Genomic DNA, 22,103 nt, shown 5'->3' on the forward strand with positions numbered 1-22,103 from the left:
TTTGTTTGCATTGGACTTGTTTGTATATCTCCCCAGCCTCTCTGTCTCTCTCTTCATATACATATGTACATGTATGTACATGTATATACATATATATATATATATTTGCTTATCTCGCTCGATCGCCACATACTCGTGCACTCACGCAGCCTCCCCCTTCTATTTCTATTGTATTGGACTTGTTGTGCATTCTCTTGCATTTAAAAGTTCGCTCTCTGAGAACTGTCGGTGCGAATCAATTAAATCAATTAGTTGCTCATCGGAAACAAATGTACTTCTACCTTCAGTTTCCACTTGTAAATGGAGGTCCAGGAATAAAGTACACTTTGGTGAAACAAATATCGTAAATCTTTAAAATCGTAAACCAAACAAATGAACCTATCGAGAAGAGCCATGGCGAAATTTTCGGTTTGTTTATTGTTATAAAATAAGCCCAAAGAACGGTGCAAGATACCCATCCTACATCCCACCCGCACCGAAGAGCAAAACGAAAAACGAGAAAAATGAAATGCCCAAAACTTCCGGGTCATTGCCAGTCGGCACTGGCAGGGGCCTCCTCCTTCCTCCCTCTCCCGGTCGCTCCCAGTCGCTCAAATATCCCTCCTACCATCCCACTGCTGCTCTAGAGTACACTTGAATTCGAATTTTTTCCTGTGCTGGAAACAAACACTAAATGTGCATATAAAATACTTGCAATAAAACGAAGACAAATAAATATACATACATAAATATGTACGTATGTATGTACACACAGATATTAAATGAGTTTAAACGCCGAATTGCTCAACAAGCTACATATGTATATTTTCCGGAATTCTTTTGGATTGTTTACCCTTTGGATGCTAGAATTCAGTGATCGGCGAATAGCAAATAAAGCAATTACAAAAATTATAAGCAACAATAACGCAAGGAGCAATACAAAGTGTTTGGACTTGGAAACACACATTTAACTGTGCCTAAACTGATCCAATAAATAATGCATATAGTCGTACAGTACAGGCCTTAATACACGGTTAGTGCCTACAAAAAAAAGCCGCATCAGCAGATTCGTCCGGTCAAAGTCAACTGCATATACGCGATAGCACGAGTATATGATAAAATAGCTTGTTTTGCTTGGGCCTATGAACCAAGTTCTTTGCTTTCCCAAGGTAAGGATTTCATAGAAAAGGCGCTTGTGTGTCGGGGTGTCTGTGTGTAATTGGCATAAATCTTTCTCTCCCTGATGGAATTTATAATATCACGAAGGTGTTGCATACCAACCGGTGCTTGAAATGAGAACTTTTGACGCAAATTGCTGCTGCTGGCCCCGGATTCGGGCAGGGACCCGTGCATGCGACGCTCATGGCCTTGTGTCTGGGGGGATGAGCAGGGAAAAACAATTAACAAAAATTAGGCATGAAGTTTGTTAGCAAGCTCGCAATGTGTTGTGGCTTCAAGGGATTAAGGGCTTTTCGGATGAAAACAGCAGTAATTAACATTAATAAAAAGGGGAAGAATAGTGTTTTAAGAGAGGAAGGAAAATTACGTCTGATTGACGAAACTGACGTTATTTATTTTCCCGAAATACATAAATATGTACACATATCTTCACATATTCATATGTATTTACATATGCATGTACCACATATGTACATATGTAATGTATCTGTAAATGGAGTTAGTGTTGCCTGCATTATCTTTCGAGACAACTGCTGTCAGGATTTCTCATTTGAATATCTTATTCTTACGTATGTACAGTTGCGGCGAAAATAATAGCACCGCGTGGTACAGCAGTTTTTATTTTTAACAAAAATGGGTTCTGTACACAATTTTTTTGCACTTTGAAGTAATATAAAGTAGGTTGAGATGTCTCCTATCTGAGGGAAGTGTCCTTATTCTCAAAATATTGGCGGCTCTCAATAATTTTGAAAATTGTTCGAAAAATAAGCGAAATTGAAAAGCAACAAAAATAACACCCAAAATTTGTATTCCATAAAAACTTGTACTTTTCCGAGCTTTTTGATATTTTATGTTTTTAATTGATATAATAATCGGTAGTTTAAGTCGTTTGTAAACAGACAGTTACAAAATATTAGTTGTTTTGGGTCGTCGAAAGCACTTTAGGGAAGAAAAAAACCAAAGGATCAAAACTTTAACTCCAATAGAAGAAAGCTATCCCCTTATGTTCCTCATCTAAAATGATTTGTATTGCTTTAAAAAATGTATCCAACAAGAAACTATTTTTTTTTTCTCTCTTTATATTTACAATCTGTTTGTTTAAACAATAAGTAAATTGTATAATTAATATTCAATTAACAGAAATAGCAGTGTTCCAATGAGCCCTGCTATTATATATAACATCTTTTCAGTTTTTTTTGGATTTATCCATCAGGGATATCGAGAATGTGGTATCTTTTCAGTCTTGTTACTGTTAGGCTATTGTCTAATAGACTTAAGGCTAAATTATTTTCGTGGTTGTGGAGTCTGTCGATGTATTTCTTACTAGTTTTCTTTATTTCTTCTTTAATTGTTGGAATATTCAGATCTTTGTGGATGTTTGCATTAGATACGTAAAACGGAGCATTGACAATGTGTCGCAAAGTTTTTGATTGGTAAAAGAAAAAATTAGCGCAATATCCACATTTCGGTTGAAAATGCGGGCTCCTGAGAGCAAGAGGGGTTCTTTTAAGCCGGCCACTGAGCTTAAAAAGGATCTTCAAAAATGTCCAAAGATAAGCAAAGCTAGATTTTGCTTAAAAGAATATAAATTAAGTTTTCGAATTCTAAGAGAAAAAAAACGGTTTAGCAAAGACACCATGGGGCAAAGTAAATACAAGTTAGAAAAAACACTGGAGTTGGCTCAAATATATATGGATATATGTAGATCCTGTGATCCGGAGGAAGCCAAATTTTTTTTTTTTACCGAAACTTAGAAACTTAGATCTTATGTAAAACGACTACCAAATGAAAAACACAACCCTTTGACTTTGTGACTTTTATGCAATGTTTTCTCTTGCTCAGTCCCCAGATATGAACCATAGGGAAAATCTTTGGAAAACCAGTTAAGGAATATGTTTCTAATACCAAATCAAAGAAAAAGTTTGACATTTGGGGGTTCTGCCAAATTCGTGGAGATGAATCCCCAAGAAAGACGCGAAAATAAGGTTACATTTTATGACAGGACTCTCAGCTTTTTTTTTGCACCAAAAGCTTTAAAAAAAATTATTAACCTTTTTATTTTTTGAAGTTTTTTGAGCTCCTTCGAAATTGGTGCTATTTTTGCTGCCTCCCAAATAACGGAATAATTCCTTTTCCTTCCAAATATTTCCAACTATAGTCATCAAAGTCTCTCTAAAGTCTCTCTCGGATAAGTTTAATTAAGCCTCAAAGTTTATATATTAGTTTTAAAACACCTCATTAGAACCATGGTTTTAACAAAATATCTCATAGGAAAAAATTATTTGCATGGTGCTATTTTAAACGCCGCATATATATGTATGTATTTAACTTAGAAATAATGTGCGTGCAACTTGTGAACAAGCTCGATGGGAGGGTTCCGTATGTGTGTTCCCCGTTCCCCCTGTCAGGCAACAAACACGAATTACTCTCTCCGAGCAGCAACCTTAACGCCAAGATGTGTCCTGTTGTAGCTTCTTAATTGCTTCATGAATTTCTCGGCGGCACAAAACTGGCACAAAAACACTGGTAAAACGAGAAGGGATGTGTTAGACGGTTCTTATACGTCACAACTTTTATACCCGGTACTCAGTGGTACTTCTACTTTTTTCAAATCGATAATTTTGAAATTAATTTCTTCATTCTGGCTGTAATAATGATCCAGTCTAACCCCAACTCGGTGATCTGATAGATATAGCTATTTCTACGGAATTGCTTTAGTTTTCTTTTTATACCCGGTACTCGAAGAGTAAATAGGGTATATTGTATTTGTGCGAATAACGGTTGTATGTAACGCACAGAAGGAAGCGTTTCCGACCACATAAAGTATATATATTGATCTTGATCAGCATCAATAGACGAGTCGATAGAGCCATGTCTGTCTGTCCGTCCGTCCGTCTTGTTTGTCGGCTAGTTCTCAGAGACTATAAAAGCTAGAGTCACCAAATTTTTGGCTCCGGTCTGCTGTATGCTCACACTGAAACCAGTGTATTTAAAAAAATAGCCCCGCCCCCCCAAAAGGGCGAAAACCTCCCAAAGCTACTTTGAATTCCGTAGGGAATTACCATATCTATCAGATCACCAATTTGGGATCCGATTGGATCATTATTATGGACACAATGAAGAAATTAATTTGCATTGGCTAAACCCACCCCGTCCCGCAGCTTATATTTGTTTTTTTTTTACATTCTCTCATTCACACTTTGCTTCGCGCAGACAAGTCTCTGCCTCTGTCTCTGCCGCGTTTCTGCCCTACTCTGCAGTGTGTGGCTCTAGGGGAGGGTGGCGAGCTAAAGAAGCGTGTTGGTGTGAGAAGTGTTGTAGATGTAGATGAAAGATAAAGAAAAAATTTAAAATAACCGCTAAGGTGCATATGTAGTACTGAGTGCCGGGAATACAAGTTGTGACGCGTAAGAAGCGTCTCACACGTCCCTTCTCGTCTTTTATCTTTAAAATTGTGGATAAAACGGATTTTTGCGATTTGCGGGGGGCGGAAGTAGTTGGGGCGAAATTTTAAAATACACTTGTAACAGTGTGAGCATACAGCCATCTGGATGCAAAATTGGGTGGCCCTAGCTCTTATAGTCTCTGAGATCCAGGCGCTCGGTGGTGGGGGTGGCCGGCTGGGACGGCTGACTGAACCGGCTTCACAACATTGTTTTCACTGTTGCAAAGTTAATTAACCTCCGGGGAACGAAACGGTTCGTCGGAGTCATCTTGATTGAATTTCTTTAAAACGGTTAATTAAATACTGATTACAGATTGTTTAGTTCTTCCCACTCACCAGCAAGCCACAAACCCAATCCTGGGACAGGGACAGAAACGGTACTCCCCTCCCTGTCCACATCCGTACGAGGGTAATCCGGCCGTTTTTGCAAAGGTTCGCTTGAGCTTAAGAGAGAATATAGCGAAAGTGTTTTGAAAAGCAAAAGTATTCCATTGAGCGTGTAAAAGCTAAGCCAAATCTGCGCCAAAGCGACAGGCGGGAAGAGCGTGCAAGGACTGGAGTCCTTAGGGCTGCTTGTGGCAGCAACCAAGTCCACTGGAGCGAGAAATCGACTTAATGCATTAGACTAGAAAATGTGAAAAGGAGGAATGCCAGCGAATGCGAGTGCCAGTAAAGCCTCAACCACTCGCACACGCTGACAGAATGACACGTACTCGTAGAGCAAACATTTGCGGCTTACGAGCTGCCGCCATAGACTCCATGTATGTATGTATGTATATGTAGGTGTGAGTAGGTGAACATATCGCCAGCCGATAAGCGGGTAATAACAAAAACAATGGACACCTGCAGGTATCTCCACGAAGGTCTGTGGAAATGCAGGGACTGCCAAGTGCCAAGTGCCAGTGCCCATTGCACTTACTCTCGCATATTCATATCGTCCCATTGATACTTATTCATGCAAAAGCTAACAAACTTGAGATCCAGACAGCCTCAGCAATCGCAAGACCAAAGTCAACAAGTAGCCATAAAACACAGAGAGGACGGAAACACCTCCACATAAACAGGCACAGATAGAGATACAGCGATAGATACGGATCCAGATATCCCAAGACATGGAGCGGTACGTCAGTGACGGCGACAGGGCACACACAAAATTCAAGGTTCTGGCTCTTACTTAAGAAAAGTTTTCTTACTAAGATAAAATCACTGAAACCTAAGCACCTACTCGACACTAACTGCGTCATTGGGAAAAAGATCTGTCACAGCTCTCCCGAAGTGCGAATCTTCGGTAACATCTTCTTGCTTAGAAAGACTCATCAAATTGATAGAAAGTTGGTGTGATATTTGTGCTCGAGACACTGCAAATGGTGAAACATTCGCACAATAAGCCAATGCCATGTGCCATGCGAGTTGCTGCAAGGCGAAAGACGGATTCATCGCTTTGAACCGCTTGGACCCTTAGCAAAGAGTATTGCACAAAGAAACATCAAGAACAGAGCACAAAATACTCTGTCGGGAAAATAGATTATCTTAAAGATAAGGCGGGAGCACGTGCACCTTATGCCTATTATATTCCGTAGACCGTATAAAAAGAATGCCACTGCACACTATATAAACCACACATTGCTTCTATTTATACCCGGTACTCGAAGAGTAAATAAGGTATGTTGTATTTTTGCGAATAACGGTTGTATGTAACTCACAGAAGGGAACGTTTCCGACCCCATAAAGTATATATATTCTTGATCAGCATCAATAGGCGAGTCGATAGAGCCATGTCTGATGAGCGCCTAGTACTCAGAGACTATAAGAGCTAGAGCCACCAGATTTTGCACACTTTTTCAAGTGTATTTAAAAAATGAACCACGCCCCCTTCCACCCCCGCAAAAGGGCGAAAACCTCCCAAATTTTAAAGATAAAAGAAAACTTCCGTAGGGAATGACCATATCTATCAGATCACCAAATTCGGATCTGATTCCATCATTTTTATAGAAAATGAAAAACTGAAAAACGTCCCGCACATTTGTTTTTTGCACATTCTCTCATTCACACTCTGCCTCTGCATTATGCGGCATCTGCCTCTGCCTTTGCCGATTTTTAAGCCACCCCGTCCTGAAGATTATATTTGTTGTTTTTTGTGCGCGGGGGCTGCCTCTGCCGTGAGTTTGCAGTGTGTGGGTCTAGGGAAGGGGGGCGAGCTAACGGAACACTTCTCACGCCAGTGTTGTAGATGTAGATGACAGATGAAGAAAAAATGTAAAATTTGACAAATAACCGCTAAGGTACAGATGTAGTACTGAGTGCCGGGTATAAAAGTTGTGACGCGTAAGAAGCGTCTCACACGTCCCTTCTCGTTGATATCTCGAATGTCCGGCCGGCTGAGCACCATACAAATTTTGATGTCATCGTTAATGCAGACCATTAACACTAATGCAATATCGAATGTCAAAGACTGACTGACCTGATCACACGCCACACAGAATATTGGATATATTTATGCACAAGCTGTGAAGGAAATTAATTTTAAAGTAGGTTCGAGGATGACACCAATCAATCAGCATAAGGTTAAGATTCACTGTAGGAATGTATTCTGCAAACAACTAAGATGCCAAGTGAATGAACTTTGTCAATTCGATTCTCAAAATTCGATAATTATCGAATCAAAAGATTTAAAAAAGTTCTTTTCTATCTATATCTCAGTATTCCAATCCGAATAGTCACCTGATGATGCATTCTATCGACTTTTTCCAGTAGAAAATATGTTATTAATGCTAATGTTACTTCATAATATTCTTAAACTCAGACTCCTAACTCGCGACACAGTCTAGTTTCGGTTTTAACTTTATCAGTAAATCATATTAAATAGAGATGTGCGGGGGAAAATAATTTTGTAGCATGTCATAAGCATCGCGCTTTTATATTCGTGTTTTTCCTTGCACGGTTCTTACATTTTTAATGAAACACACACATATTTTTGTATAGGTTTCATACTCTATAGCCGACCTCTATTCCTCTCTGTCTCCTTGTCGATGTGTTAGTTCCTTCTTCGCCCAGTCATTGTGAACGGAACGGAAATAGTTTTGAGTGCCTGGAAGTCGAGTAGTGTGACTTCTTGCTTAGGTATGTATATATGTACATATGAATGTATGATGTCTGTCTACATACATATACATACATTCATATGTATGTTTAGTATTGGGGCACGGGGTATAGGTGGCCTTCGCTCGGACCCTGCTAAATGCAAATCCTGTGAATGGCATTCACCTACACCCTCCATCCGCCCTGGCTTCAAGCCATATTCAAGGCAAATTGGCGACTTGGGTTTTGGGATTCAGCTTTTGTAGGTTCGGGTCGATTCCCTTTGCCTATTATGAGCAATTCTGATGTCACGATGTTCTCGGACTAACTCTTCATGGGAATGAATTGAATGCTTGAATGTGTTTTAGTGAAAAGGGTATTGTATAGTGTATCATGTATTGCACTCCAATAAAAAGTAAATACATCGTCGTCCTTAAAAGGTATTGAATCATCGGAGTAAAAAAGAAAATGACCGTGTTTAAATTGTCCCTTGTCCTCTTTATTGATTTCCTTGTTTTTCTCATATTTTTTTTCTGACCTCCAAAACTTGTGTTTTTGTAGTTGTAACATATTGATATTTTTTGTGTGCCTTTTTATTGCAATTACTGCCCTGATTCAGTATACATTCATATGTATGCATATGCATATGGATGTATGTATGTATGCTTGACTTTTCCTGGCGCGTGATTAACTGCGATATTAACTTAATGCGAACAGTTCTTTTCTGGCCCTGTGTCATGCAAATGACCAAGGTCTGGCCCGGTTCGGCCCGGCCCAGTCCAGTCGAGGCTTACTAGGCTCGGTCGAGTGCACACCGTGTGTTTGCAAGTTACAAATAATTTTAGTTTTGTTTCAGGACTCGTACAACTGGCATACTGTTACTTGCATACCCAACATTCGCCTCGGATAATAAAATAGCATTAGACAATAGCCCATTGGTTCTCGTGGGGAGGAGCATGAGTTAATCAGTGTCAGGTTCAGGAATGATTGAGAAGGAACCACAGTCAGACGAGGTTGGATCCGCGGTGGGGCTGTCCCAAGGCACCTCATCGCCTCAGTTCGCGCTGCAGGCTATTAATGTGGATCTGTTAACTTGCAACGGCTGGAAGGTGGCAGCGGCAACAGCTTGTTTGCCACTCGCGGCTGTAAAGTTGTTGGCTTTGTCGCCGACACTTACAAATTGCCCCCAGGAGCTTCATGTGTCGATGTAAATGAGCTTATTTAAACGAATCGGTGGCATCGTCCTTGGGCGTCTATTGATGGCCACTAAGTGTGCGGATATCGACTCCTTAGACGAGTGTGGCAGCCCCAAAGGTGAGGTAAGCACGTTGACAACGTTGACAGGCTCTTAGCGTTTTGTGTAAAAAATGGATGGCCGACATCTGTGCAGCAATAATAAGGGTACAGTTCAATGAAGAGTACACATCCGCTGAAAAAATGCACAATGAGAAGGGACGTGTGAGACGCTTCTTAAGCGTCACAACTTTTATACCCGGTACTTACTGGAACATCTGTACCTTAACGGTTTTTTTTTTTCAAATTTTAAATTTTAAATTATTTCTCCATTTTTGATCAACATTTACATCTACATCACTTCTGACGCCAAAACGCTCCTTTAGCTCGCCCCCTCCCCTAGAGACACAGTCTGCTGAGGCACTGCAGAGGCAGAGGCCGCTGACTACACGAAGCAGAGAGTGAATGAGAGAATGTGAAAAAAAACGAGAAGGGACGTGTGAGACGCTATTTACGCGTGAAATTTTAAATTTTTTCCTCATCTGTCATTTTCATCTACAACACTTCTCACACCAACACGCTCCGTTAGCTCGTCGCCCTTCCCTAGACTCGCACACTGCAGACTCGCGGCAGAGGCAGCGCCCGCACACACAAAAAAACAAATATAAGCTGCAGGACGGGGTGGGTTAAAAGTCGCACAGGCAGGGGCAGGGGCAGAAGCCGAGTGAAGCAAAAGCAGAGTGTGAATGAGAGAATGTAAAAAGAACAACAAAAGCTGCGGGACAGGGTGGGTTTAGCCACTGAAAATTAATTTCTCCATTCTGGCTATAATAATGATCCGTTCGGATCCCAACTTGGTGAACTGATATATCTGGCCATTTCCTAGGGAATGGCGTTTTTAGTATTCTTTTATATTCAAAACTGTAGATTTGGGAGGTTTTCGCCCTTTTGCGGGGGCGGAAGGGGGCGTGGCTCATTTTTGAAATACACTGGTTTCAGTGCGAGCATATAGCAGTCTGGATTTGGTGGCTCTAGCTCTTATAGTCTCTGAGAACTAGCCGACAAACAAGACGGACAGACGGATGGACGGACAGACGGACATGGCTCTATCGACTCGTCTTTTGATGCCGATCAAGAATATATATACTTTATGGGGTCGGAAACGCTTCCTTCTGTGCGTTACATACAACCATTATTCGCACAAATACAATATACCCTATTTACTCTTCGAGGACCGGGTATAACAACATAAAATGCCTTGTAATAATGAAAGATGGTATTTGATTATTCTTTCAATAAGAGATTCAGTACCCTTCCAGTTGGGAAGTCTAGTTGGAATCTCTTTTAGTATGAAAACGTTTATCTGACAACCACTGCATCTGTCATTTAGATAAACTTCTTACAGGTACTGAAACTAAACCTACTCCGTAAGAGGTTGAGTATTTTTGGTTATTATCCGATCCATTACAAAATTATGGCAACTCGTTTGGGCATGTATAGACATAAGCAGATCCTTGCCAGGGATAGAGAACGAACACGTCAATCATCAGGTAGCCCATAGCGTGGGGTTCCTGTTGGCTCTAAAAAGCCCCCTTCCATTCATCAAAAGTGACACAATAAAATCATTTGGTAAACAAAGCCATACGATATTTTCTATTGTATGTGGACTGTAACTGCACTGCGCTCCATTAGAGATATCTCTGTTTGTGAGGGCTTGACGGATGTTTGCACTGGCCACGCCTGAAAGTATGTTGTGAAATGTATATCTGTGATAGAAAAGTGACTGCAAGACGCAAAAGGCAGTTGTGAAATATCACCATTACCCTGCAAGAATAATAGTGAAGTCTACTCTCAGTCTGAGAGTCACAGTAGAAATCATCTACGACACTACATACTCTTATATGCATGTATATTCCTGATATTTCCTTTTGTCTGCTTGCATAGGTTTTACCTATTGCTGCTCCTGGAATCTCCAAAGGGGGCATCGAAGTTGAAGAAAGCTGCATCAAAACTCTCCCGAAGTTGTGCTATTGGTCCCCTCTGAGGACGACGTTAGAACATGCAGATGGGCCTGCATCCATGTCGTCTATTAAAGGAGAATTGCTGTCGTACAAAGGGGCCTTTCGCATTGGAGGATGTGTGCTTGGTAGCCGAAACAAATGGATGTGGATGATGTTGATTCTGTTGTCGTCATGGCATAATTTTCATTGCTACTTGTAGAATCGTTTCCAGGCAATTCTTTGGCCGTGTTTGTGGGGAACTCGAACTTGTGGCAAGGCTCTAAATTTTCGCTGTAATATAAATATTCTGAACTGTTTCATCACACAAACACGGAAATAACCATACATATGTACGTGTGTACTCGCTTGTAGTCTTATCCCCAGTTCGTTTAACTTGTCAACCAGGCAGGACTTTTCGTTTTATTTAAAATATGTTTCAGCAGCTTATACAACTCCAGCAACGGCTCTTGGCGGCGCAATGGAAAAGGTCCTGGCGTGCAGCAAAGCAGCCGGACAAACCGAAGAGAGCAAACGAAGCCCCCGAAGCACAGGCCAAGGCAAAGGATCGCAAGAAAACCGGTGCGACTTCCGAGGGGGTGGTCGCCCAGAATAATCCACCGAAGTCTTGTCTGACGAACAAGAAGACTACCTTTGGTCCCCTACACGACTGCGAGCGCGTCTTTCAGAACTTATACGGACGCCACGATTGGCGCATGACAGGTGCTTGCAAACGCGGCGACTGGTATCGTACCGCAGACCTGCTGGACAAGGGCCCCGACTGGATAATGGATCAGGTGTGCCAGAGCGGACTTCGCGGACGAGGGGGCGGTGGCTACTTCACGGGGACCAAGTGGAACTTCCTTCGCACCGCCGAAGCAAACGCGGACAAGGTCCTCGTTATGAACTGCGCCGAGGGCGAGCCGGGTACGTGCAAGGACCGCCAGATCCTTCGCCATGAACCGCACAAGCTAATTGAGGGCTGCTTGCTGGCCGGATTTGCGATGGGCTGTACTCGAGCCATTATCTATGTGCGAAATCGCTTCTACAATGAGGCGTGCAATCTGCAGTTCGCTTTGGCGGAGGCCTACCGCCACGGACTCCTAGGCTCCAGCGCCTGCAACACGGGCATCAGGTTCGACATCCTGGTGCAGCGAGGGGATCGCTATCTCTGTGGCGAGGAGACGGCGCTGGTCAAATGTCTGACGGGCGAGATTGGGCGGCCGCACAGGCGTCCGCCCTTTCTCACCGATAAAGGGTACTTCTCGCATCCCTGCCTGGTGATCAATGCGGAGACCGTTGCAGTGCTGCCCACCATCCTGCGCAGGGGACCAAGGTGGTGGGCCGACCTGGGGCGCTCACACAACTCGGGCACCAAGCTCTTCAACATAAGCGGACACGTGAACTGTCCCTGCACCGTTGAGGAGGAGATGTCAATGCCAATGCGCGATCTTATCGAAAAGCATGCGGGAGGAGTGCGCGGCGGCTGGGACAATCTGTTGGCCGTCTTCCCCGGCGGTCTCTCCACCTCTCTGATCAACAAGCAGGTCGCCGCGGAGGTGCTAATGGACTTTGAATGTCTGGAGGCTGCCGGAAGCAGTCTTGGCTCTGGCGCCCTGATCGTTGTAAATAAGCAGAGCGATCCCATAAAAGTCATGCTCCGCTCCATCCAGTTCTACGAGAAGCACACGTGCAAGCAGTGCACCTACTGCCGTGACGGAGCCATTTGGCTGCCGGAGTTGTTCGACCGCTTCGTCAGAGGCGAGGCTCATCCACACGAGATCGACTGGACCCTGGCTATAGGGAAGAAGATTAAGGACAGCAATCCAATCTGCGGCTTAGCCCAGGGACAGGTCAATGTTGCCTGCAGCCTGGTTGACAACTTCAGACCTCAAATCGAAGATCGCATTCTCAAGTGCATCAAGGCTTGACGACTGACCGGCTTAGGGTTATTCTATATTTATCAGTTCTGTACTCATTAAATTATAAATTGTGCCTCGGACTGATGTCAAATGCTTAAACATATGTACATATGTATGTACATATGTGCGCAAGAGTAGTCCGAGGACACAAAGGTTTACAAACGTCAATCGCTGATGCATTTTGAACTTCCTGAATGCGTTTTGCCTGAATGAACGCAATTAAGATGCATGTTTTGCAGAGATATATCCATAGTCTCTGTGCTCGTATTGGAATTGGTGTTTACTGGTGAACAAATCAACAGTTTAGACGAACCATTCAATCTATTGGGATGGTCTCCCCTCGCCACTCGTTGCTGGCTTGGGTGCTTTTCGTTGAGTTTGCGGCAGATGAACGCCATTATGGGAGCTCTGGCCGAGGACACAGCCAAATGGGAAAAGCTTTGTCGAGGAAGCTGAATATGGTGTGGGAGTAGAACGTGTGGGTCAGATTCAGAGTCAGAGGACACAATGTTGGCATAAACAAGCAGCAGGGCATTTGTCTGGTGTTTGAATGATTGCAGATACAGCAACGACAGCAGCAGGGAATGATAGGAGCAGCAACGTGTCCTTGTCCGCCTTAGTGCCTAGCAGTCTTTGTAGTCTGCAGTTTGTCCTTGGCATTATCCTTTCCTAGCTTTACTGTTCGCTGCTTGCTTTGACAATAATCAAGGTTTTGGCTGAAGCAGTATCCCACTGTCCTACTAATTCGTTTACAAACGCCATACTTGTGGAGAGACTGCAGCTGCATGCCCCGAGCTAGGTTGAGTCGGTTTATTCCGCATCGGAGGCACCAGCCTGGACACAGCCTGAGTCGCTCTTATCTCAATTCGGAACTCATTCATCCGGGCAGCCGAGCACACTTGACACTTGATGACACTCCCAGCGGTGGACAGTGTCCGCACCAGTACCGTTTAGGCCAAGATAAATGCTCTAATAATTACGGCCCATCCTGCAGCAAAAACTCCAAGAGCCTGTAGATAGTTAGCCCCAAGTAAAGAGCTAATTAGGAAATGTGCAGTAATAGATCCACGTTGTCGAAAGGTCTTGGTATGGAGATTAAAAACTTGAATGTACATACATATATAAAGCATATAACAAAAGGAAGTGTTTCTAAACTGTAGTCAAGCAACGTAGTCAAGGTAGAGGCAGTGCCTCACAGTGCGCGTGTCAACACATGGCTCAAAGGAGGCAGCTGGCTTGCCAGTCCATCCTGCGGCAAAGAGGAAACGGGAGAAGCTCTTTAAAAGGCGTAGCAAATGCGGGCTGTCGTATACATTTCACACTCTGCTTCTTTGCTTCAAGGATCCGGGATTGTTAGCGTTGGACTCGCCAGACTGATTGTCGCACTCAAGAGCAGTCGTCAGGCAGCAGGAAGGGCCTCTTGGCACCGAGCTTCGGAGCTGGTGGGACACATTATAAATTACGGGTGAAAACCGCTGGAAACTGGAAAGTTTTCGATGCCTGCCGTAAGTGGTAACACTTACTGAGAAGTTTTCGGTCTTTAATACGCGATTCTGTCTATTGATACTGTCTATAAATCACATGTTCGCTGGCTATATCAAGGATACACAACCAGGAAGGCAACTGCTTATTAAAGTCCAATTAAAAGTCTTACTCCCCAGATAGTCATCCATACGTTTAATTGCACATTATCTCAATTTTGTGCCTTTGGGAGTGCTCAAAGCTTAATCACATGTGGGTGAGAAGCGTATTAAGGTATCGATTTTGCCTTGTACTTTTTGAGTCTTCTATACTAACTGCGCACACTGTGGACCTGTATTTAGATTAAAGCTCTGATGCTCCATCCAACGTGGACTGGTCGCAAATATATGTATATGTATGTACCTGTATATATGTACATACAAATGTATATGTAAATACATAAGTCATTCAAAATGTTCAATTGTTTAAATGGGTCAAGGGAAACAGGGGCATTCCATAATTCTATATTCATTAGTCTAGCTATTTGCTTTAATTAAATTGCTTTGTTTGATACCGGTTCTCTTGCATGAAACGTCATATTAAATAGTCCTCTTAAGTTGGTTTATATGTACATATGTAACATGTACTATACATGGATGCTCCCATCTCATCGTCATGTGCACTCCATCGCAGCTGGCGGATTATATTGCTCAAGCATAATCTCGAATGAAAGCGAATGTCTTGAATTCCGCAAATTAAGGCTACGCAGCGCAAGGCGGAGTCGTCTTTGACTTCCGCTGCCTTTTGTTCTGTACTCTCGTTCTGTTTCATGGCTCGTGCCTGGTCTGGCACTTGATTCATGCTCAGCTGGAATGCTTGGCATAACTTTCGCTGGCTGCTGCGCTTACTTTCTTTCACTTTCGGACGTCCGCCCAACCACGGCCCGGACAGGACTTGGTCTCCTGCTTTGGGCCAGCAGCTCGCATTGCTGTAATGAAGAAGCTTGGCACTCGGGACCCGTTTGGGCTGAGCTTTTCACTTGAGACGACTAAGGGACTCCCTCCTCATATGTCACACGTTCCGACGCTCCCACGCTGTCGGCGGCCCGGTTCATACATATGTATCTCTTGCCTGTAATAATAACTCATTCAACTCTTTCCAGGTTAGCTGATCCCTGCTGTTCATTTGCCCCAGCTGTCCGGTCCGTCCCTGGTATTTGGCCAGTCGATACAGATGTTGGGTAAATTCACCTCGAACCATGTGCAGGTCTACCATCAATATTCCCGCACTGTGTCCGTGAAGAAGCCCGTCAAGGTGAGTACTTGTGCCCTGTGGCATGCGGCACGTGTCCTGTTTCCCCAACCAGAGACAGGGCATCTTTGTTTGCGCCCTGCTCTCCTAAGTAAACACAATTAGCATGCATTAAAAGAACCCTTTCTTTCTTTTGGTGGCATCCATGGGTTGCCTCATAATTGGGTGCAAGGTGAATGGGTGAATTATTGTGTCGTATTTATTTGTGTGTGGAAATGTGTTTTCCACACAATAAATGTGTTTGTTATGTGTGTTTTCGTCTTTATTTGTTTGCACAAAAGCGATCTACTAATTATTCCCATTGTGTCAATTACTACGTATGTATGTATGTATGCATGTGCAATGTACATATGTAAATTTTGATATCTTTCTTCATATAAACCGACCGACGTCCCACTGCATGTGACTTGACACCCGACTCCGCATATCTGAAACCAGAGACCGGATTCACTTTATATCTATCCAGCACGAATTCCCTTCTGCCTGCCTGCACGACAAAGCCAAGCCAAGAAGACAATAAATAATTTATATTTCATAATCATTTTTCTTACTCCCAGCAGCCCGCGTGTTGCACTTGCCGTCAGTAACGTATCAGACTTGAATCAACTGAAGCGGATCCTAAGCGTCCTCTGGCAGCGCTCGCACTTCGCCCGTTGCCTGTTGTAGGTTTGCCGGTTGCAGGTTGCCACACCAAGCTGGGCCTCTGCTCCGTCTCCCTGTCTGTCCCGTTTATGTGTGAGTGTCTGTGCGTCCGCTGTGGACGATGTTGAAACAGAAACGTTTGGCCAAACAGAAGCCCAAAGCGAAACCGGTAAGCAAATCGAACCAATGGCCATCCATCTAAAGCCGCAACGGCTTTAACTCTGACTTCTGTCCTCTCCAGATACTCCATTCTATACCTCTATAATTTCCACTAATATCCTCACAGCTTTATTTCCTTTCGGAAAATCCTTCTCTGCTCTTTACTCTCTGATATCTCAATCATTTCGACTGACTGCCAGACTGCTTTGTTGTGGAAAAATTGGACACTCTCTGCTCTGTGATTGTATATCTGCTGCTCTACTCTTTTGTTTTCACCACTTTCCAAACAAGTGAAAACTGTTTAGTTTTGTTGTAGAAAAATTACTGTTGCGTGTTCTAGCTTTTTTGAGTGCTACTTCAAAATTATACGGTCACATAGAACATTCGTACATTCGTAGCCTTCATCTCCCTTTTTGAACACACATACAATAAAGATATTTTTTTGATGCATTTTACACACTGTTTTTGTTGGCGATGTTCCTGAAACTCTGAAACTTGACATTTCCCGCCCATCCGCGTCATTTTAAACCAAACAGAACAACAGAACAAATCCTTGCGTGAAGTGATGTTCTTCCTCTGTAATTATGATTTTGAGTTACATACTTGTTTCTATAATTAAAGCACATTGAACTTTCGAGTAGCTGTTACAGCTGTTAAAAGAATCGGATGTTGTTTTCGATCAATCAGATCTTTGAAAATAGTTTGAACAAACTGTTCTATCTTTTGCTCTCTATAAGTGTAACACATCTACATATGTACATCCTTATGATTGTTATTAAAAATTATTATAAGTGATATCAGCGAATAGAAAAGAGCCGGGCAGCTACGCTCTCTTCTTACTCTCACACACTCTTATCGCTCTTTCTGTACCATCGCTCTTGTTATGAGTGTTCGTACCCATTATACTCGCAGGTGGAAGAAGGGTATAAGCTGTTTGCGTAATTGTAACAAATTGTAATTTGCGTAATTGTTTGTCATTTCAAAAAACATTACTATAAAATATGTCTTATAAAAAGAAACAATAGAAACTAGACACAAGGCAAAGAATATATGTACACAAATACATACATATGTATGTAATGGCGGGGGTATCTGATAGTCGTCTTTCTCGACCTCAGCGCTGTTACTTGTTTTTGTTCGTTATTCCATGCTCTCACTCTCATTCGATTGTATTGGCGCTACATTTGAGCCTCTAATTGAACGATAACTCCGTCAGCAGTTCTCGACGCGACACTGAAGCATGCGGGAATCGTTGGCTCTGAAAGCGCATCTGGCAGGCGCTAATCGTAAACGAAATCGTGGATCGTTGGGCGCATAGTGAATACGCGTAAATGTTGCATGTGCACTTTCCGAGCTTGTGGCCATAACTGTGCAGATTCACCTCTGACGAGCAGCTAGGCTAGCCATGTTCTTCCATACCAACTGGGTGTTTGTAAGTACAAGTAGATGTTGATCACTCAATGAGTAATTTACTACTCATTATCTAACAGACCGGTAGTCGTGTTCGTATTGTACATACATACACATCAATGTATGTATGTATGTACATGTGTACCGTATCGTATCGTCACGACTGCCGCCTTGTGTTAATCGACAGCTGTCGTCGTTGTGGTGTGAAGCGTGAGCAACTTGCTCCTACTCTCTTTCCTCGGTTCTCGCAGTTCAAGTTGAACATAAAGTGTATGGGTTTCACGCAAATATTGTGAAAACTCCTGTCAAAGTCAATTTCGCACTCTTAATCGAAGCCAATCGTGCACGCGGGGCCTCCGAGAGTGCCGATTCGCATTCCCAATGCTGCCATGGGAGGCACTACTAATTTCACTGACAATTTTCCACTTTGGAAAGTCGTAAGGGAGTCAGCAGAAGTTTGCACAGCTTCGGAACAGCTCAGGTAGCGTCGTGTTTATTGTGCCAGGGGGAATTGGTATGTGTGCCTTACGCACGAGATGGAAGACGAGACAGATGCGCTTCCTTAGGATGTTAGGATGAATGGTGCCGTGGCTGTGGCACATGAAACCGCAAAAATGCCGGCGGTTTATCATCTTTCTAAAGCAGATGTTATGATGCTCGCTTTTTGTGGCAAAGAAAAACGTTTTGTGAAACTGAAGTTAATTAATTGGCAACTTCACACAGGAAAATAGTACTTCATCTTTATTCCCATTAAAATATTTCCATCACTGCCCCGCTCCAATACCTGTTGGCCAGTTCCGTATAATATGCAGCCTGCCTGCTTAATTAAATTGAAATGTGTCACATTTTGCTTCCACATCCACTGAACTGTGTTGCATACCACATTACAGTTGCTTGGCTCGTGGGTGCACAGGAATATGACAGGCATGGGTATATTTTATAAGGCTCTTTATGTGCCGAATGCGTTTGCGAACGAAAAAAAGATATTCCCCGTGTATAATAATAGGCACCTTTTATAGCCGTCGTCCCTTGGTGCTTGGGCGGGAAAAAAAAGAAACGGACTGGCTCACACACGAGAGTGTGTGGCCATTTCTGTGGTCCTCAGGTACTAGGTCCAGTTTTCAATTTTATTTCACCTCTTGAATAACCACAACTTAATTCATTTCCCAAGCTTAGTGGTGTTAATACTTTGCTACTTTGACTCCACAAACAGTTTTGCTTGTAGCTGAACATTATTATACCCGGTACTCGAAGAGTAAATAGTGCCCCGACCCGTCCGCCGCCGCAAACGGGCGAAAACCTCCCAAACCTACAATTTTGAAGATAAAAGATAAAACGCCATTCCATAGGGAATGACCATATCTATCAGATCACCAAATTGAGATCCGATTGGACCATTATTATAGCCAGAATGAAGAAATGTATTTTCAGTGGCTAAACCCACCCCGTCCCGCAGCTTATAATTGTTTTTTTCTCATTCTCTCATTCACACTCTGCTTCTGCATTGTGTGGTTATAGGGAAGGGGGGAGAGCTAAAGGAGCGTGTTGGCGTGAGAAGTTATGTAGATGTAGATTTTGATAAAAAATGTAAAAAAAATGTAATATGTAAAATTTTAAATTTAAAATTTAAAAAAAAACCGTTAAGGTACAGATGTAGTTCTACTGAGTACCGGGTATAAAAGTTGTGACGCGTAAGCAGCGTCTCACACGTCCCTTCTCGTTTTTGTAATTACAATCACATGTACATCGAGCTTTGTTTTTAAACCAAATATCAAAGCGGTCTGGTGGCAGGTCATTACAAAACCCTCTGAAAATCCACTCAGAAGAACCTGTCTTCTTTTCATATTCTAAGACTAATTTTGCTTTTATATATCTCTTCTACTTGCAACTTTGCTTTTCACAACACTGACAAAATGACTCACACTCGCACTCCGTTTCATAACACTCAACACAAACACACCAATATAAAATGTGTGCTCTGTTTTGGTCCTTGAAATGCCACAATTTCTTCCGCCTTCCGTTCGGTTTTTAAACATCTTCATTGCAAATTTAAATTATTGTGCGATATGTTAATTAATCTCTTTTGTGTTTTCACACTCCTCTCCCATTCCAACCACACGCACACGCACACACACTCAAACCACCCGATTTGTCGGGTACACCTGTCCGTGTATTCGTTTCGATGTGTGTGCGGATGCGTGGGTGTTTGCAATTGTGCTCGAATTCGAATGTGTATTCGAAATGGCACAAATACTTAAATAATGTGTACGAATATTGAAACATCAATATAAATGCATCTACTGCAACGACCACCTGACAATCAATATCAATCATTGCAACACCAACAAAAACCACCTGCAACGTGTTGCAATACGTCTAAACCATTGACCATTGTACAATGTAAACTGAAAACCAACACAATAATTAAAACACACCCAAAGATACCATGGGGACTGAAAAAAATCTGTTGGGGCCTGATAAATATAACTGTGCCCAGGGTAAGCAATCAACATTGAACTTAATTTGTATATAATTTAATTGTTTTCGCTGTTCGTTCTGCCACAATCGTTGTTGTTGTTAATGTACTCCACGTTTAGTTTGTTTCCATTTGATCCTGCCTATTAATAATAAAAATGCACATTACCTTTTTTTTACGCGAAATCCTTCCAACCATAAGCCGAGCATAGAACCCCGGTCTTTGGAGCTAATTAATCTACAAACCTCATTTGATTAACAAAATGAACTAAATTCAGCACTCGTTCGTGAAATCTCGCTGTCGATGCTCCCTACTAAACATCTCAGAAATTTGGCAAAACTAATACATCCCGAGGTGTTGAGAATGACAGACCGACCAATTATTTTGGCACGCTAAAATCTATGAAGCTAGCCAAAAATTCAAGGCAATTAATTATATAAATAATTGCATAACTGAGAGGGAGATAGTCTTGGATGAACTCCAGATTGCAGGCAATAATAAGGACAATCGAATTTGGCCAAATGACAAATTGGCATGAGACAGCTTCTACTCAAAATGGTTTCCCACAGACTCTGGGCCACGACCCCTACAGACAACGGGTAAACCCTTCGGCATTAGAATCATCGAACTATCCGTCCAACTTGTTTTATCTGAAACCTGTCCCGAGTTGTGCACTTCTCTGCTTACACTACTCGACAAAATCGAACTTTTTTTCCCCAAGGAACCAAACCGACTTTTTCTGATAGATTTCCAATTTCTTAATGCATTATGTTTATTTTTTCTATGGCAGATCTTTTTTTTAAAGTACTTTTAAAAACTAGTTTTATTTGTTAATGCTTTTTTCAGGGGTAGCGGTTCGATTTTGTGCATAGCTTAAGGATCTTCGATTTTTTTGTAAATACAATTTTGATGAGCAATACAAAAAATCATAATTTTTGAGTTTAAAATCCTTATATTTCCCAGACGGTGAACTAAAAAATAAGGACTGTTTGCTTTTTATAACGACAAAGTTCATTAAAACTAGATGTAAGATACTTAAGTTATCTGAAAGAAAGAAGAGCTACCTCTAAAAAAAGCCTGTCAAAATAATTCCAGTTGTTATACCCGGTACTCGAAGAGTAACTAGGGTATATTGTATTTGTGGGGAATAACGGTTGTATGTAACGCACAGAAGGAAACGTTTCCGACCCCATAACGTATATATATTCTTGATCAGCATCAATAGCCGAGTCGATTGAGCCATGTCTGTCTGTCCGTCCGTCCGTCCGTCCGTCCGTCCGTCTAAAATAAATAAAAACAATCAATAGACCATTTCTAAGCCCCATATCTATCAGAAAAAGTTGGTTTGGCTCCTTGAGAGAAAACCGTTTCGGGTAGTGTTATCAGATGCAGAAGCACCAAAGAATACAATGCTACTCCACCTTGTCGGCAAATGCACATTAACGACCTTAAATGCTTCTCTCGGAAAGCATTTCATACTTTTGGGAGCCATCTGGAAAATCGATTTTAAGCTTTCGTTGCCGGTGCTTGGAAAGTAGAGGAGAGCAGAAAGTGTCGCCAAACGCCAAATCTTTTGTCTGCCGGAGCTTGTCATACATATCTAATTGGAGAGCAGTTGGGGCTCACCTACACAGCAACAACAGATACGAGTAAGAGTACAGGCACACAGATAGTGCAGAGATTGAGTTTCTGTCCCCCTCCCAGTAAACAGCCGCAGCCGCACACTGCAAGGTACAGCAGAGAGAACAGCTACAGCTCAGCAGCATAATTTGCGGTCCGTGCCAGTTTGTACTGGCTTGTCGCACCGACTG

The 22,103-nt window shown here is 42.4% G+C and overlaps 2 protein-coding genes across 12 annotated transcripts in view; both read left to right on the plus strand.

The window, feature by feature from the left end:
• The first annotated feature begins 817 nt into the window (after positions 1–817).
• The window catches only part of LOC117592165 (transient receptor potential cation channel trpm), a 47,559-nt gene continuing 26,273 nt past the window's right edge, over positions 818–22,103 (plus strand). For 2 of the 11 annotated variants that reach the window (XM_034285753.1, XM_034285755.1), the window contains exon 1: positions 16,369–16,416. In XM_034285753.1, the coding sequence (XP_034141644.1) occupies positions 16,369–16,416 (48 nt within the window). Of the gene's footprint in view, positions 1,149–15,456; positions 15,609–16,162; positions 16,417–17,661; positions 17,839–20,257; positions 20,315–22,103 lie in introns of those variants that run through there. The other 9 variants (XM_034285756.1, XM_034285757.1, XM_034285747.1 and 6 more) reach the window with 8 other exon arrangements.
• On the plus strand, positions 11,294–12,913 carry LOC117592177 (NADH dehydrogenase [ubiquinone] flavoprotein 1, mitochondrial). The gene has a single exon (XM_034285777.1). The coding sequence runs from the start codon at positions 11,346–11,348 to the stop codon at positions 12,840–12,842; it is 1,497 nt and encodes a 498-aa protein (XP_034141668.1). The 5' UTR covers positions 11,294–11,345; the 3' UTR covers positions 12,843–12,913.

Source organism: Drosophila guanche, unplaced genomic scaffold (genome assembly GCF_900245975.1).
Source record: "Drosophila guanche unplaced genomic scaffold, DGUA_6, whole genome shotgun sequence".
NCBI lineage: Eukaryota > Metazoa > Arthropoda > Insecta > Diptera > Drosophilidae > Drosophila > Drosophila guanche.